This window comes from Argentina anserina, chromosome 6 (genome assembly GCF_933775445.1).
Source record: "Argentina anserina chromosome 6, drPotAnse1.1, whole genome shotgun sequence".
NCBI lineage: Eukaryota > Viridiplantae > Streptophyta > Magnoliopsida > Rosales > Rosaceae > Argentina > Argentina anserina.
In genome coordinates, this window is record NC_065877.1 from 25,929,251 (window position 1) to 25,947,224 (window position 17,974).

At 39.0% G+C, this 17,974-nt stretch overlaps 3 protein-coding genes across 3 annotated transcripts; 1 reads left to right on the forward strand and 2 right to left on the reverse strand.

Annotated features, from left to right (window-relative positions):
* Nucleotides 1-5,202: 5,202 nt before the first annotated feature.
* On the reverse strand, nt 5,203-8,838 carry LOC126801056 (3-epi-6-deoxocathasterone 23-monooxygenase CYP90D1). The gene is made up of 8 exons (XM_050528510.1): nt 8,543-8,838; nt 7,956-8,280; nt 7,325-7,474; nt 6,917-7,162; nt 6,204-6,293; nt 5,919-6,104; nt 5,691-5,812; nt 5,203-5,534 (listed from the first exon to the last, which is right to left on the reverse strand). The coding sequence occupies exons 1-8, from the start codon at nt 8,785-8,787 to the stop codon at nt 5,312-5,314; spliced, it is 1,587 nt and encodes a 528-aa protein (XP_050384467.1). The 5' UTR covers nt 8,788-8,838; the 3' UTR covers nt 5,203-5,311.
* Nucleotides 8,839-11,064: 2,226 nt separating this feature from the next.
* LOC126799078 (uncharacterized) lies at nt 11,065-14,406 on the reverse strand. Its single transcript, XM_050526194.1, has 3 exons — nt 14,339-14,406; nt 14,045-14,212; nt 11,065-11,654 (listed from the first exon to the last, which is right to left on the reverse strand). Exons 1-3 carry the CDS (start codon nt 14,382-14,384, stop codon nt 11,401-11,403), a joined length of 468 nt encoding a protein of 155 aa, XP_050382151.1. The 5' UTR covers nt 14,385-14,406; the 3' UTR covers nt 11,065-11,400.
* Nucleotides 14,407-14,589: 183 nt separating this feature from the next.
* On the forward strand, nt 14,590-16,813 carry LOC126798795 (transcription factor IIIA-like). The gene is made up of 4 exons (XM_050525853.1): nt 14,590-14,699; nt 14,859-14,980; nt 15,238-15,442; nt 15,730-16,813. The coding sequence occupies exons 3-4, from the start codon at nt 15,437-15,439 to the stop codon at nt 16,570-16,572; spliced, it is 849 nt and encodes a 282-aa protein (XP_050381810.1). The 5' UTR covers nt 14,590-14,699; nt 14,859-14,980; nt 15,238-15,436; the 3' UTR covers nt 16,573-16,813.
* The last annotated feature ends 1,161 nt before the right edge of the window (nt 16,814-17,974 follow it).

Consider the following 17,974-nt stretch of genomic DNA (forward strand, 5'->3'; position numbering starts at 1 on the left):
AAAGGTCACAGAGCACTGAGCGTCAGCGTTCAATTGGGGAACAGATATCAAATGATGGGATAAAACAGGCACATAAAGGACATTGTGAAGTTCTATGGTGGGAGTAATACGAACGGACCCTGTCCCTAACACGGGGAATGCCTCACCATTAGCATTAGTAACATAGGGTACGGGTGGATAAGACAATACGGTGAAATAAGATTTGTCATAAGTCATATGATCAGATGCACCAGAATCAATAATCCATGTATCAAAACTAACAGAGTGAGAAATATTAAAAGCCATACCAATTGGACCGCGGCCAATGATGGAGACTGTAGGTGCTCCTCCAGCAGTATGATGATCATTCCCAAGTACACCATAGATATCGGGTTCCGGAACTAATTGAAGAGCGGCTTTTGCCTGGGGTCGATAATGAGGCCTCTTAGGCCTAAGGTGTGGATATAATTTCCAACATGTAGCACGAGCATGGTTAGAATCATGGCAATAAGAGCAAGGAGGACGAGGCTGATTCCCGAAGCCGGGTGGTGGGCCTTGTCGGTGAAGGGGAGCGGAAGCTGCTGGTGGAAGAGGTGGTGCCAGAGAACGAGCATGAACAGTAAGACTGGAAACGACCGCCGGTGTCTGAAGACTACTCTCCTGCTGAGACTCATCCTTTCGGATATAGGTGAAAGCGGTGAGAAGGTTAGGTGGTTCAGTCATTCGGAGCAATTCGTCTTTTGCACTGGTATGCTTTGCATCGAGACCTTTTAGGAAATGGTGAACTCGTTCAATCTCCTTCTCTTTTTGGTACCAAACAATATCCTCGTGATTTTTGATCATGCAAGGACGTTTCATATCAATTTCAGCCCAAATATTCTTTAGTTTGGTGAAATAGTGCGCCACCGGTTGCCCATCCTGATGTATTGCCAAAGCTGTGCACATTAACTCATGAACCTGTATGAAATCAGAGTCATTAGTAAATAAGCCGGCTAGTGTCTCCCATATTGCCTGTGCAGTAGCACATGCTTCCACCAGATCAACTATTTCATCATTCATAGCCTTTCACAAGACGGACATGACAAGACCATCATCGTCGTCCCATTTATTGTAGGCAACAACATCTTCAGGGCTAGGAGCCTTAGTGACGCCGGTGACATGGCCCATCTTGTGCATGTCGCGAAGATGAGCAGTCATAAGTCGTTTCCATTTACGGAAATTGGTTCCGTTGAGTTTGGCGCCTCCAAATGAACCGCTGTCAGAACCTTTGACAGATACTTCGAAGGTCGGAACGTCAAGGAGTGGAGAACCCTCCGCTTCATGTCCAGAACCCATTAAAGAAAGGAGACAATGTAAAAATCAGAGATTAGAGAGCAAAAAAAGAGGCAAGAAATGAAGAACAATCTGTCGCCGGTGCACTTGCACTGTCGGTGAGTAGGCACTGACTGAAGCTGAGTTGACCGGGTCGGGTGGAGTGGACCGGGTCGGGTCGGGTTGAGTGGGCCAGGTCGGGTTGAGTGGACCGGGTCGGGCCGGGCGTCTCGGATCTGGGCCGAATCTGGGCGGGTCGGTTTCGGGCGCGGCCGTGGCGAGTTTTCGCAGCGTGATGCGGCGGTTTTAACGCGGCGGAGGATCTCGTGGAGGAGCTGACGAGACGGTGTGTGCAGCGGGAACGGTGGTGGACAGGTTGCAGCAGCGGGAACGGCGACGAGATCGGAGGCGGCTCGTCGGTGTCGAGGCGCCGAGGGGCTCGTCGGTGTCGAGGGGCTCGTCGGTGTCGAGGGGCTCGTCGGTGTCGAGGGACTCGTCGGTGTCGAGGGGCCCGTCGTAGAGAACGGCGCTCGTCGAGGCGGCTCGTCGAGGTGGCGAGGAGGTGAGGTTGCAGCAGCGAGAGCGACGAGGAAGGCGGCGCTTCGGTGGTGTTGACTTCTCGTCGCCGGGAAACAGTTGGTGATGCCGACTGATTATGTTGCAGTGGAAAAACGGTGAAGGCAGAAAAACAGAGCACTGCTCGGTGACTTGGCACCAAAAAACAAAAAAACGCAAACAACAATCCCAGTAAAACAGAGCACTGCTCTGATGAAGGCAGAAACCCGGCCGGGGAGGAAAAAACGGGAAAAAAAAAATCCCAGAAAGAGACAGAGCTCGAAGGCTCTGATACCAAGTGGAATTCAACAGCTAATTGCTTCAATGATTCACTTACAGATTATACTTCAATATATAGGCTAATTCTAGCACTATTCTACCTACTCACTTCCACTAATTTCCACTAACTATTCCACTAATTTCTACAAATCATTCCCATCTCCACTAACTCTGACACATCTGGACTCCCGAATTATTGCAGCATCGGCCTGAGTCTTTTATTGTGATAGATCAACCTATGTTTCTGTACATCGAGCAGTCTCAGATTAAATTCTTTGGCCAGTATATTTCAGTTCAGCTAAGTAGCGGTTGTTGACTGGCTAATTGTACTCTAATGTCAACTTCAAATGCTCTCTGGCAAATGTAATATATTCAAGTCATTCACAAATAAGTCTGACTGGAATGAGAAACGAGTGCAGGATTAACTGAAAAATGGTTGTGGAGAAGTTGAGAAGAAAACCCATCTGTATTGTGTTTTTTTTTTCCAGTTCCAAGACATTTCCTATATGGGGCCCGAAAGCAATCCAGCGGAGGACAACCCCCCAATGCTCCACGGTGGTACGCCGTTGTATACCGAAGCGGAGGGGCTAGTCTAGAAACCGAGCATCATGGTATCCCCCAGCCGAAAGTAATACTCTAATCCTTGACGGGACCCATGTGAAATGGTTCTAATCCGGAATTTCACCGAGTGCCCTGACCATAGTAATGTTCTCAATGCCCCAACTCAAGTCCATATTGTGGCCCAGTTAGAAACAAAGAGGTGTGTTATGCATCCACCAACGATCGAACCCCTAACCAATGTCACGTTTAAGCCTTGGTCAAAAAGTTGCCGCGTTCAGAAACCACTACACCACACCCTGTAGTTAACTGTATTGTGTTTTAGCTAAACATAAAAGGGGTACCACCACCAATTTCTACTCAACAGCCATTTTCATTTTAAATCACTGATTTTGTACAAGCCCCTCTAACTCGGGTTTTTTTGTAAGAGGCCTGTGAAACTTTTTTTTGTTTTTTAATTTCTTTTGGTTAAGGGAAATTTCATTTTAGGATCTGTGGAATCGGTATCCTTGACTTACTTTTGTTGGGGGAATCGGCGGTCTCAGAATGATTTTATTTTCAATAATCATTCTTGTCTGCATAAGGTGGGTACTCAAAAACACATTAACCCGTAAGAGCTATCTCTTCCTTTAGTAACGGGGCTTTAGTTGCTAAGCCACTCGGTAGATGGACTGGTTGATTGTTTAAATGGAATGGCTTAGTGGTGCGTATCCAACTTATAATGTAAATTCTCCAAGTTGTTCGTAATGGAGTTACACTCGACATCAATTTGAGCTCCTAATTGTTACACGCTGAATGACACTTTACTTCCATGTAATCTAGGTATCCTTTAGCACTTATGAATAAGCTTTCTTATATATTTCATTTTTATCCTACATGTAGTTGAATATTACTTTATATAATTATATTAATTTATTCCAATATCTTACAGTATGTGGAAGTATAAGAGTACACACAAACATATTATTAACAGAATGAGTGATATTTTAAGACTGATCTATGTGTTTTTTTTTTTGGGTCTGAACCAGGAATAAAACCTATGTATATATAGGTTCATACCACAGGAAAGTCATCACGCCCATGTGAATTCCAGTATCATGTGATATACACATATACTAGCTATCGTATGTACTATTTTTGGGAGAAGCCACTAGATATTCATGAGCTGATTGAGCTGTACATACGTAACATACGTATAGAAGCATCGATGCATTATGCATACTAGCAGAGACTACAATCATTCTAAAAATATGTGTATTTTTAGCTAGTACACACATTCCTTGCTAGAAGAAGAATCAAAGAAGATCGATCGGAGGGCAACAGTCGTTTCCAGCTGATAGCAACACTTGGGTTTATAACGCTTTCTCTTTCTTCTTCCTCTCCACACACTTGAATTGAATTCTATTCCAAGCAAGACTGCCGATGAACCTATGTTTCTGTACTTCGAGAAGACTCAGTTTAAATTCTTTTGGCCACTTATTTTCTATCTTGATTTGATTTAATCAACTCATATAAAATGAATAACAAGGACAAACAAATTTCTACCCCCTCCTCCTACCTCACATACAAGTGATACAACGTATCCATTTTCTTTTCTTGTCTTCTCTTCTTTTCGCTTCGCCTTTTTTTAATCTCTCATACCAAGTTAGGTAATTATAAACTCAAAGTTACTGCTATCTATTTAGTTGCATGTTTGCAGTATTTGTCAATTATGTTTGCAACGATAAAGAGTACTAGATTTTTATTTCGCATCTTTTTGCTGATCCAATTATTTTTAGGTAATTGGAAATTTTATATAAGTGTGGATATAATTAGTGGATGCTGCTTTGGAATAAAGTGAGGCCACACCTCCTTTCTAATTGCCTTAGAGATTGACGATGGAAATTGTTATAGTAGAGAACTACTTGGCTTATAGTTTTAGCATAATTATATAATTCTCTCGGGCTTGAATTGATGATAATCCTGAGCATCGGCTAGGTCAATCTTTGACTCATTCGTTCAACTTGAATATTTCTTGGTGAAAAAATATTCTTTGGAGTAGAAGACAATCGATAACCCAAGCTTCACAATAATTTAACAAGTAGCACCGGGTACGATAGACTAATTAATCCCGTGAACCTCAAACAATGTTAGAACTTCATATGCCTCTTCTAAACTGGCAAAGGATTTTTCAATGAAGAGCTAATAAAGATAAATAAATAGACAGTGCATGAGCAATATAAATAAATATAGAAATAGAGATAGAAATAATTAGATGTATTTTGGTAAGTAATAAGAGATGTACTTAGTTTTTTGATTAGTTAAAAAAGTAATATAGAGATATAGTAAGTACGGAAGGTATATAAAGTAATTTTAGAGGTGCAACTATAATCCGTCTTGAGGAAACCTACTGTAAATAATTACTCTTAAATAGAAAAGGCGATGAAACTCATACTAACAGAGTAGCATGTTAATAATTCGTGTTACTAAAGAACAAGCAAATTATATTGTAAACAAGCAATTTAGCCCTCGGAATCAACCTCATTAATCACATTTTATAAGGAAGTGGGTAAAAAATCACAAGAGATTGCTTTCTAGCAAATTAAGCGATTGCCGAAAAAAAAAATACTATGAGGACAAAAATGAGTCATCATGTGATCCCCTCCCACACGTGTGGACTAGCTAGAGCCAAACAAAGACAGTCTTTTCGTGCCTGGTTGTATTGTACCTTTGTGTACAAGTTGCCTAAACTTCTTTTTCTTTGAAAATACTGGCTGGGATGGTCGACCTTTTTTCTCTTGACCCAGATTGGCATCCTCCTTTTCATTCTTACAGTCGGGAAGTTCACAATTGTGTCATCCTCAGCAACCCAACTGCACACAAGGCAATTCAATTCAATCACATTTTGCTGATAGCAAAGAAGGTTTAATTAACTACATGTTTAGTATGAAAAAATAAATACCAAAAATGTGGTTAATTAGCCATACTTGAGAAGATTAGCAGAATGATACTGATATTTTTCTGTATACCTGAACTGAGTGATAAAGTGGTGTAGGAAGATAGAAGCTTCAAGCCTAGCCAGATCAAGCCCAGGACAAAGTCTTTGTCCACCTCCAAAAGGAGTGAAGTTACAGCTGCTTATGTCTTTTCCCTGAAGATCAGTACCTCAAATTAACCGTTACTCTAAAATCAAAGTGAAAAGTGAGAAAAAATTAAAGATATTGTATATGGTGAACTGGTTATCAATCACTACTTACTTGCCACCTCCATGGATTGAAGTCATAAGCCCCACCATAGTTATTCTCATCAAGATGAACTGATCTAAAGTATGTGAAGACACACCACCCCTTTGGTATATGATAACCTTTTATCTCTACATCTTTCATGGCCTTCCTCATCACTCCATTAATGATGTTTCCCATTCTTAGAGTTTCTGTAATCACCTGTATAAAGAATTACATATGTAAGGAGCATATTACAGAAATAGACTCTGATAACATTTTAAAGACTCCTCAGATCAGGTCTAAGAGTAATTTACTTACATTCTGTGTAAATGGTAAGGATAAGTAATCACTCCAACACAGTGGCTCTCCAAGCTGCTCTTTGAGTGTTTTTAACTCGAAGTTCTCCTTCTGTGTTCATTAAGATTTCAGTTGTTAAAAGACCATACTGTAGGTTTCCACAGCCAATTATTTGATCATCAAAATTTGGGGGTCCTAATAGATATGGGATTAATTGTTTAGTGCCTGTTTTCCTCTAGCATATTAGAACTAAAGTATGATTCTTTATACTATTATAGTCACATATGCTCCTTAATTTCATCATCATGATGAACACACATACTATACTGAGGAAAAATGGACCAGAATGTTGCAGCACAGATCTTAGAAATATATTCCACTTTCCCCTAGAAATCTATGGGGCAATGACAGCCACAAGTGGAATGTAAATCTACTAAAACGACAAGAAAAACGAAATTGGCACAGATAAAAGCAGTCAAAGAGTTGGACATAAATGCCACAAAGTTCCAAAAAGTTCAAAAGTGGGCTGGTTTAGTTAATAATACTCATGCGGCTGATGAACCCTAATAAATTTATACTAATGTACCACTAGGATATTTGATTATGAAAAGTAATAGTGTGATTTTCCTGAAACTGATATCTGTAATGCAGTGGGAATCTATGGTACTTAAGTATATATGGCCTAATAGTTTGAAAATCAAGTTTAAGTACTAGTACTTCTGATGTTTCCGTACCGTTAATTGTTGAAGAGCAGAGGGGGAATCTGAAAGGTATTTGATTGCAAGAGTCATAAGAAGTGGAACTGAATCCTCTCCTGGTATCATCATGTCAATCATGTTATCAGCTATTAGATCATCTGTTAATTGATCACTTGTGTCATTCAGCAAAACATCCACCACATCTTTAGAACCATTGGAAATTCCACTCTCCTTTTTAGCTTGTATAATTTTCTGAACTAGCTTAACCATTTTCTTCTTGGCCTGAAATTTAGATGGCGAAAATAATCATTACAGTAATGCTATAGATTAGTAAGAAATTTAACCACATGAAATGTTATTCATAGTTTCATACTCAGATATGTGAGTGAAATAGAGCATAAAATTTGGAGTGCTCAATGACTTTTCGAGAGCGTTTTTACTTGCCTGTAATGATCTGTAAAGTCTACTTCCAGGGATATTGATGGGTATTGACATGAGGCCAGCAATGAATTCTCGGAACTGTTTCTTTAGAAACTCCATATTTTCACCAGGATCCAGACTAATTAAGGCCTTGATAAGTACTTGGAATGCAATCTGGGGACAAAGAGGACATGAGTTTCGTAACTTTTGTAAAGGAATGTTAAAACATCATGATTATGAATCTCATTCTGCAGACAGTATGATTCAGGTAAAATTATTATGAACCCCCTTGACAACTGGTTAGCTTTCTCATTAGCAAATCATCTCCAAATAGGTAACCCAATTAGAAGCCAGAGATAAAATTCAAAACATCAGTGATTCATTTGATCACAAAGAGAGGAAGAGCGAGAAAGATTGGAATTGTTTAAATTTTAACCAAGTGATTAATGGGGCACTTACTTTACCATAAAACGTTTTTAGATAGAAGAGAAGAAGCCACATACATCCAAGAGAGATGGCATCTTTTGTTTTTTTCTTCTGTTTATTGAAACTCTTCTCAAAAAGTCATCTTGAACTTGGATGAATGGAGCAACTTTCAAAATTCATGGATAAAATTCTTTCCAGGAGAGATGGGAGAGAGAAATGGAGTACTTACATTTTTGGTTTCATCTTGAATGAAAATGGGAAGGTCATCTCTCCAAGTTGCCATTGATTCTTGTACATACTTCTGCATGTCACTGGTGATTTGAGCTTTGAGGTGTGGTGACTTAAAGAAGGCTCCTATGAGTCCATGTATTCTTCTTTGCAAGTTTCCATTGATGAGCAGTATAGAAGACTTTCCCATCAACTCTGTGAGAGATTTTGGGTAAGATGGAACAAAAGCCTTGGCATCACTTTGCAGAACAAACTTACTCACTTCTGCATCTGTTGAAACAATAGTTGGACTCCCAAATATGTGTGATTTAAAGACCTTCCCATACCTATAAACACCCGAAATAAGATCCTAAAGTAAGGTAGCTGAAACATGAAGCTGAAGAATCATCACTGAAAGCTGCTTATAGGGTTTGTTGTTTGCTATATATTCAAAAAACCCCAATAAAATATAAGCATATTCATTAGTTCAACCATAAGCATGACTTACATACCTGCATGCTAACAAAAGAAGCTAACTCAGTTATATGATGTGCATGAGACACAGATAAATTTAAATTTCTTTAAATTACAGATAATTAGAAAACTTACCTATGGCGACGTTTATTGACGAAGCTCTCGGGGCAATCAGAGTAAGCACAAGACACAAACTCAATGGTTTCACCAAGAAAAGGCCATCCAAGACTACCTAAAGGAAGTGAAAGTCTTCTGCGATTTGATGATCTGATATTGAAACAGACTGGACTAAGCTTGAAGTAGTTTATGTAGACACTGAGCACTATGGACAACAATATAGTAGCACTACATATTAGTACAATCAACAACAAATTCTCCATTTTGCAAATGAAGTACGCTCCTTTCTCTATAAATAAGATAGCTTTGCTGCCTTAAATAATATTCCTAATCATGGTTGTGATTGCAGAAGAATGAAATGTAAATGTGTACGTGCAACGGTGCACACGTGTGGTTGAAGAGAGAAGGAGAGAGGGAGAAAGAGAGAGAGACAGATAGAATGTTTAAGAAAGAATACAATTCTATGGTATACATAATCTAGGCTTTATATATTAGAATTTTAAGATGGATTTTCTTTGGCTGCTATGTAAGTTGTTAAAGTTTTACCTGGAGACTTCTCAGTTCTCACGTATGAGTTGATTTGGACGTACTTTACCCGGTTAGAAAGCTTTGCCAAAACCAGCTTTCTGAGTTTGTCTGACTATGCACACGTCTATTTCATAATTAGTCATATTAAGTTAGAACGTGGAGACATGGAATGCAAATTCCATTATGTTCGTAACCACTAGAGCTACAAACCGTAATGCAGAACTTGTTTAAATCGGAAAGGAGGAAAATGTAAGTAGCTCTCACTATTTGAGAAGTCCTATAGAGCATTGTACTTAACCTATAAGATCCCAACTCATTTCTTTACCCCTTTTCACTACTTCAAACTAATAATCAAAGTGCTTTAAGCGTTGATCAATTGTGATTGAAGGACTTGAAACATTGATGTTATAGGTTGGCTTCAAGGTACCAACTAGTAAGGCAAAGGAGTCAGCAGAAAATATTTTGCATCTGTATTTTAATCTACGGGTGGTTTCTCTGTGATGCATGAGTAGCAGTCTAGCAGAAAGCACTCAAAATAGCTTCATGGCTACCATGATAAGCTTATAATATACATAGGTATAGAAATCAAGAGAAAATTCCACAGCCCCCACAATATCATGATTGATCTTGAGGATTTGAGGCAAGGCCCCCCAATGCAGAAGGCTCAGCTGGGTGGCCTCGTGCGTTCATGTGAGATTCTTTAGTATCATCATCATCATCATCATAGTCTCCTCGTCATCGCTCTCTCTTTCTCTCTCTCTCTGTGAAAAACTACAAACTAGCTAGGCCAACCTCTCAAGTCCCATTCATTCCATCCTCAGTTCCTCTCAATTTCTGTGGTAGGGGCCTGGAAGCCACATGTATCTTGCCTTCTTCTCTTTATCAAAAATAATCTTACATTAATCATTATATAAATCTCTCTTCATGAAAGATGTTGAGTATGCCAGTATAGGCAATGGCGTCTTTTTCTGTAATGACTAAAACTGTCTAAACACAACAAGCTGAACAAAGGGTCCTCAAATCTTTTACATAAGGGAAAGAAATGCTATCGGATCCTATTTTGTTTTTCTAACTCTTGTGTTTCTTGAGGTCTACACGATTCTTGTAACTTTTGCTGCTATCCTTCAAAATTGTGCAATAATAAATGGCTTTGCCAAGGCATTGTTCTGTATGAACCCATCCTTTTAGGCTTTAGCTTTCTAAATTTTCTTTGACTGTTGCTTAACGATATCGAATTCGAATGATGGCCATTTTTTGCCCATGTTTCCTATGCAAATCTTCCTTTACCTTTGTTCAATACCTAACTTGTGATTATCTTGCAGATTCAATACTTCAGTCTGGTTTCAATCATCATTCTTTATGTAAACTAATGCACACTTTAGGCCACAGACTATCATTTGATCAATTTGTTCAGCTCATAATCCGCTCCCTCTCTTATTTTCCCTTATATCTTTCAGAATCTAAGAGAATATTTTTGATATGTTTGTTTATTTTCAAAAGCCATGGAGGTTAGAGATTTTTTGAAGTGTATTGTGTACTCCGTTGTAGTCTACGTGTATACTTCTAGGAAACAAAATTTCATTGGAGATTGATAAGTACTGTAAATGTTACTCTGTTGTGGTTAGGAGGGATTGCATTGTATGGCTACTTTCTTAATATGAACATTTAGTGTTTCCATCTTCTTTCTGGAAGGTCTTCATATGCATTTGGCGACTCTCACATCAAATGTTTGTGAAGAAAAAATGAGGCCAAAGAAAAAGGCTATACCAAGTTCCAGTGATTACAAATTGCATAGCATGAGACAAACTGTCAAGCAGAGAGGGGAATTTTCACCGTAGCTTCAATGTTAGAAGGGAAAATTATGCAGCAAGCTTCACTTGACGAAGATTTCCCCGAGTGAAAGAAATCGTTCACTCAGATATAGCATCTGCAGACGTTACTTTAGTTTGTTCTTTTCAGAAAAGTGAACTTCATTCCTTCCATCATACTGAATCACTTCAGTAAACGTTCAATTTTGTTTAAGGTCAGAGTCACAGATCTCACTAAATTGGCAACCCAAGGAGTATTCAAGGATCAAAAGGAGAACGGCACATATAGTTACTGAGTTACATGTGAAAGGACTTCAGTGTAACATAGGCAGGTGAATGACAGCAACCAGGATTCAAAATTAGCATTTGCAAATTGCATCACATAAGAGTCGCATACTTTCATCAAATGATAACGACAACTAAACCTGTGCAGACAAGATCCATCTTGAAATGTTGAGATAATCCCACGAATGAGTAGAAAACAGAGAATCACTTGAGAATCCAAACCTGTAGTTTTCCTTTTCAACAACGCTTTAATGGTTAGAATCTTGGAATAGATTTTGCTTGAATGAACTGTTTCAGAAGGGCTTTCTCCTCATCAATGCGCTTCTTCTCTTCACGATCTTTTGGTTTTACCTTTCTTTTCTCTTCCAGCATCCACTTGAACGCTTCACGTTGTTGTTCTTCTGAGATTGGTTCATGCACTTTCACAGGCTCTGTGATAATTGGCTGGGGTAGAGGTTCTTCAGTAATCGGAGTTGTCCCTTTCTTCTTCGTCCGCATGAACAGGTAAGCTGCAAATTAAGTGCATGACATCAACCTAAGAATCAAACTGTTAAGGATGGAGTATCACTGACTTCTGTAATTATCCAAAAAAAGAAGAAGCAAATAAGGTATGACAGCACTCTAAAGTTCAAACAAAATAACAAATCCTAAACATGCTTCTTTGTACTTTTTTTTTAACAATTATGCCAGGCACATATTCTATGTCCATACCCACAAAAGTTGGTGTAATGCAAATTTGATGTACCTACTTAACCCCACTATAGGGAAAGCCAAATAACCAAACCTAAGTTGCAAACTGGAGAAAGAAAGCAGAAGGTTCAGAATGTTACACCAAGTATATCATAAACACACTGGCAGATCACAACATCTTCATCATATGGTACATGATGGGGACATCGCATCCAAACCTTTTAAGGTTGATGAGCGAAAGAGATAGCATCTAATCATTCCCTTTTCCATAGGGCCTGATTAATGTCTTTGGAGGGAAAGCTGAGCCTGATTCTAGAAGTATCTGACCTTTTTGTCCTTTCAAGTCTCTGCGTTGTGTCTTTTCAAATTGTTATTCAGTTTAAGAGTTTAAAGTTTTCCTTCATTAGGTCTTTCATGTTTTAGTTTCAGAAATTAAGAGTCCTAAAAAGTCTTTAATGCAAGTTAATGTCAGTTATATTATAAATATATGTAAGATCCAAATGGCTGAGGCATTTGTTGTTCAATATGAATTATCAGAGTATTTATGAGTTGCCCTGTGATGGGATTGGTGAGAAGCCTATATTAAGGTGAGAAATCTGGGAGAGATTCCTAAATCAAAGTGTTTTGGGTGTGAAGCCTATGAGAAACCTGGGAGTCATTCCTAAATCGAAGTGTTCTGTATTTTCATCCTCTATAAATTAGAGTTTGTCGATCCTGGTATCTAAGCAGTGAGTGTGCTGCATCAGTACAACATATGAATAGGGGAAAAAAAGGAGAAGTCATATCCATCCAAATTATTATAAGTTTACATTCATACAAGTTTCTCTAGGGAATAGAACTGACCGCTGGATAAATCCATTAAGCTTGATATTAAGGGACAGAGCTCAAGGGTTAAAACTATCACCCCTAACCATCATTTCAAGTCAATATAGATTACCATGTAGCAACAAAACCTTATATGCTGGTCAAGCTAGCAAATTTCATTATCTATTATTTTAAAAAGAATATCAACAATAAGAAGAAAATACAAAGTAGGGGTCCTCTGATGATAGCTACATCACTAAAACAGGTCAAACAAAACATTTAAAAAGAAGGCAGAACCAAGAGAAAACAGCCATCCAGACCAATGGACTACCATCTAAAGAAATATCTTGAACCCAAGAGGAATTGAAGCCCGAAGCCAAAAGATGAAGCTGTCATAATTACAAATTTTGAACTCAAGTGAAAGTCGGCGATGGGACAGAAAGCCCTCCCTTTTCTAAGACGAAAAATGGACATCATAGACACTAACTTATTTGCCGTGATACTTCTCCGAATATCTGATTCAGCACTTAGCGCGCACACACAAGGGCAGAAGGGCTTACTGAGGAGTTTCAAGTTCAGGGGGGAAACCGTAGAGAGTTTATTCTGACAAATATAACATAAAAAAGTAACCTATACATAACCATGTTAAAGATAAAGTACGGTACTGAAAACATCTTAATGATCTTATCATATAGTACAACACAGGAAAAGTGGGCATGTTCAAGATAAGTTAGTTTACCTAAGCCATACAGTATACACCATCTTTTAGAAACAAATCAAGAGGCACTGACCTAATTAGCTTTACAGTCTATGCTCCCTAATAGACTGAAACACTTTGCAGTTTCTTTCTTCTTGATTTACTTTTTCTATGACTACCAGACTGATAAATTGCTTCTTATCACAAAGCATTGTAAGAACTAGCAGCCAAGGCAAAATTAACAGCTAACCAACCATCTCAGCAGAGTAGTTACAGATCCCGATTGTACCTAGCAAATACTGTAATGACCAGATCCAGCTAGCTCTAAGCCCCTATATCCGAACAACGACTTAAATTTAGACATAAGAAAACATAATGATCCAAGGGTAGATACCAAAACCTTACTCCCACAAAACCGGCTTTGCAACAAAAGATCAGAGCCTGGGAGTTACATTCAATGTCAAGACTATTATACCAAGGCAATTCAATCCTCTAGCCTATATAATAGATCACTCTTCACTCTTCACTAGTACAAGTTGCCATAAACAGCTAGACTTCTATGTCAGCTATACACAGATTCGAGCTTTTCATTTAGATCATGAGACATAATCAAACCAACATCACAACTTCACTACCAACTTATATATATATATATATATATATATATATATATAGAGAGAGAGAGAGAGAGAGAGACAAAAAACGGACCTCCAACGCCGAAATTGACAGCCAAGAGCATCGGCCACAGGAACTTGTAACGCCGAGCAAACGACTCCTTGGGAAGCTTCGGCGGCGGCGGAGCGGAGGAGTGAGAAGACGACATTGTTGGTGAAGCTGAAGCGAAAATCTGCTGATCTTGAAACTGTTTCAGGTGCGCTGTTGACACCCAGAAATCTCAAATTATTGAAAGCAAACAATAATTGAATGCAAAGAACAATTGTAGCTGGTTTGGAAAATATGAAAAAGTAGAAAAAGATTCGAACTTGGAGAAGAAGTTGATACCTTTCTTGGGTTTGTTGTTGTAGAGCTTTGGACCTTCTTCACTCATTTTTGGTATGTACTCCTTCACAGATCACTAGTCTTCTTTGTCTTGTTTATTTACCAACTTGTATTTATATGCTGCTCTTTACTCTCAGAGTGGTAACTAATGTTTTTACTTCATTTTTCGGGTTAAAGTTTTTAACTTTTTCCCACAAAGTTTTGGTTATAACTTTTAAGTAAGAAAGTTGAAAGCTTTTCAGTGTGTTGAGCTCCAGGAGGCGAACCGATTTTCAGAGACATAAGGAGGTATTAGTGCGAGTATTGTGGGATCTGTAGATCCAAGAAGGCTCTGCTTGCTTCTCATGTCGTAGCTCAGCACAAGGTTTGGTTTTGTGGGCTTATTCAAGTTTTGATTTTTATGAACTGGCTGTTTGATTTTGAAGGAGATAGGGTTCTAGGTTTGGATTAGATTTTGGAATTGGGTTGTTTCTGGTTTTGGGTGTGTTGATTGTTGGTTAAAGTTGGGTGCTTTGTTTTGTAGGATGAGGTGGAAAGGGTGGTGAGGAAGTAGAGGTGGAGAAGAGTAATGTATGTGAAGAATGCGGTGCTAGTTTCAAGAAGCCTGCATATCTGAAGCATCATATGCAGAGTCATTCTCTTGAGGTATTGTGTATATTGAATTTGATTGCCTATGTAGATTTTCATGAGAATTGATTGTTCTTATCTCCACAGCTGATATGTTTGGTCGTATGAGAACTGTGGGAGTAATCTGATTGGCAGTGAATTCAGTGGCATCTTGTATGATAGTCTGATGGTTCTGCTGATGATTGATTTCGAAAGACCTGAGATTTTTGTACTTTTGTAGTTGGTGAATTTTTTTCGAATGTTTTGAAACGTTGAAGATAGAGTTTTTTTTGCAGGAATTGATATATGTAGAAACAATACCGTTTGGGTTGCGTGAAGCATTGGGTCCCACCAGAGAACTCCAAAATGCGAGAGGGTATGGACTTGTACCAGGGGGGAGACTTCCTGTGAAGCTCCATCAAGCGAACCTCAATCACGCAGTGTTATTATTGAGCTTTGAATGCTTGTTCATGTGTGCTCTGCAATTATGATTGCATGTTTGTGAGTTTACTTGTTTGATGAATTTTTCTGTAATGGTTGCAACAATTGAAGATGTAAGTTTTGCAGGAATTACAATTTTTGAGATGTATTGTCTCGACGGCTTGAGGCATTGGATCCCAAACAAAGAACTCCAAAATGCAAGAGGGTTCAGCTTGAGTGGACTAGTACCAGGGGGGTGACCTCCTGTGAAGCTCCATCAAGTGACCCTCAATCACAATGCTTCTTCATTTGAACTTTGTAGTTGTGGTTATGTTGTTGATAAATTTACTTTAGGTTTTTCTTTACAGAGGCCATATGTCTGCACAATCGATGATTGCCGTTCTACTTATAGAAGAAAGGACCATCTGAACCGTCACCTTCTTCAGCATCAGGGAAAGCTTTTTAAGTGTCCAATTGAGAAGTGTAAGAGTGAATTTGCTTTTCAAGGTAACATGAAGAGGCATGTTGTAGAATTTCACAGTGAGGATTGTCATTCTACTGGCATTCAAGGTCAGAAACAGCATGTCTGCCAGGAACCTGGTTGTGGAAAGGTGTTCCAATTCGCTTTGAAGCTGCGGAAGCACGAGGATTCTCATGTTAAGCTGGACTCAGTGGAGGCCTTCTGCTCTGAACCAGACTGTATGAAATATTTCTCTAACAAGCAATGCCTTCAGGACCATATCCAGTCCTGCCACACTCGTATCACCTGCGGAATATGTAAGAGGAATGTGTGGAAAAAGAACATCAAAGGTCATCTCCGTACTCATGAAGAGGGAGCCTCTTCATTGGAAATAAAATGTGATTCAGCTTGTCTTCACACGTTTTCTACAAATTCAAATCTTCTCCAGCATGTGAAGGCTGTACACCTCCAACAGAAACCCTTCACTTGTAGCTACTCAGGCTGTAGCAAGACATTCTCATACAAGCACATACGAGATAAGCATGAGAAGTCTGATTGTCATGTATACGCCTGTGGGAATTTTGAAGAGTCTGACCAGCAATTCCTGTCAAGGCCAAGGGGTCGGCGAAAGAGGATGTGTCCGACAGTAGAAATGCTTGTACGTAAAAGGGTTACGCCACTGGACCAATCTGGCCTAGAGACTGAGTTCCTCTTCCAGTTCTTCTCACAAGAAGAGGAAGACGAACAGTGAGTCACAGCCTACCGACTGTAATGGTTAATAGGACTGCCCGTCTTCCCCCACTATAACCTTAGGAAATTTTTTATTTATATTTTTTTTATCAAACCTTAGGACGTTGGGTATTTGAGTGTCTAACTAGTTATCAATAGCTGCTTATTGTAAATATTACAAAGTGGATTCCCCTGGGTTCTGTGATTTTGTACATCAAATTTTGCTTATTGAAGCTGGAATATACTACTATGCTATGATATAGTCCTTTATGATTGAATTGTTTTTTTTATCTTAGTGTTTGCCTCGTAATTGACATAACGTGTCTGATGTGTGCCTCGTGAGTTCAAAAAATTGAAGTAGTTTTGAAAGACGAATTATAATCTGCCAAACTCTAATCATTTCTTTATGTCTGTAAACACAATACGAAAGTTGACAGTGTTTCTCAATGCATCCTGCCATAGTAGTTCCTATCATTATATGTGATTTATGTGAAGGTCCTTAAGGGCTTCCGTTGGTTTGGCAAACACATGTCATGATTGCCCCAAACACACATGTTATGAATGTGAGTCAACATATTATGTGTGAGGCGTGTCCAACGAAAGATGAATGTGAATATTGTGCCGTTTCAACAAGTTTTAATTCTTGCATCAAATAGAATGAGATATGTAGATAAAAGGAGATTGAAGAATGATGAGTGAAATTCCAAACGCCGAGTCATGAAACCAGAGTCCAAACATTCCTGTAATCGTAAGTTTTTTTAAGACTAAATTATTGGAGGAAACTAAGTAAAGCTAGAGGACGATAAGAACAGCGCTATGCCAAATTGCATGTAATTATCACTACCAACGTACCCTGGTTGTGGTTAAGAACTACTATAGAATTAGTTCAGTTTAGGCACTGTGAATAAAGACGTGTTGACTGATTATCATGCCAGAAGTAATTAATTGAATACGTCAAGACAATCAATCATATTGTAATCCTCTTTTGCTGTTATACCTGTGTTTCTTTGTGATATACTAACTTATAATAACAAACTGTGAAATAGTATAATAAATGTGGAACCGATTGGAATTGATAGATAATATGTAAGCGTACAAAATTAAGTTTCTGAGTTTCGAATTCAACAAAAACAAACCCTAACATCTTCAATCTCTCATTTCCACCACCAAATTCCAATGAAAGGAAGTCGGTGACCCAAGCCCTTATCCGCCACCACCACTACTCTTACGCAAGCTTCGCCAGCACCCCGCCCCTCCCACCAGCAATCTGCCCTCTCCTAGCTCTCACTCCCGTTCCTCAACCATAACCCGGTGGGGCAGTACACCATGCAGATGAGTGAGAATCTCGACATGGATGCGAGGAAAAAGGGGGGCGTTGGAGGCTGAGAGGAGGATTCTGGAGTAGAATGCGGAGTTGAAGAAGA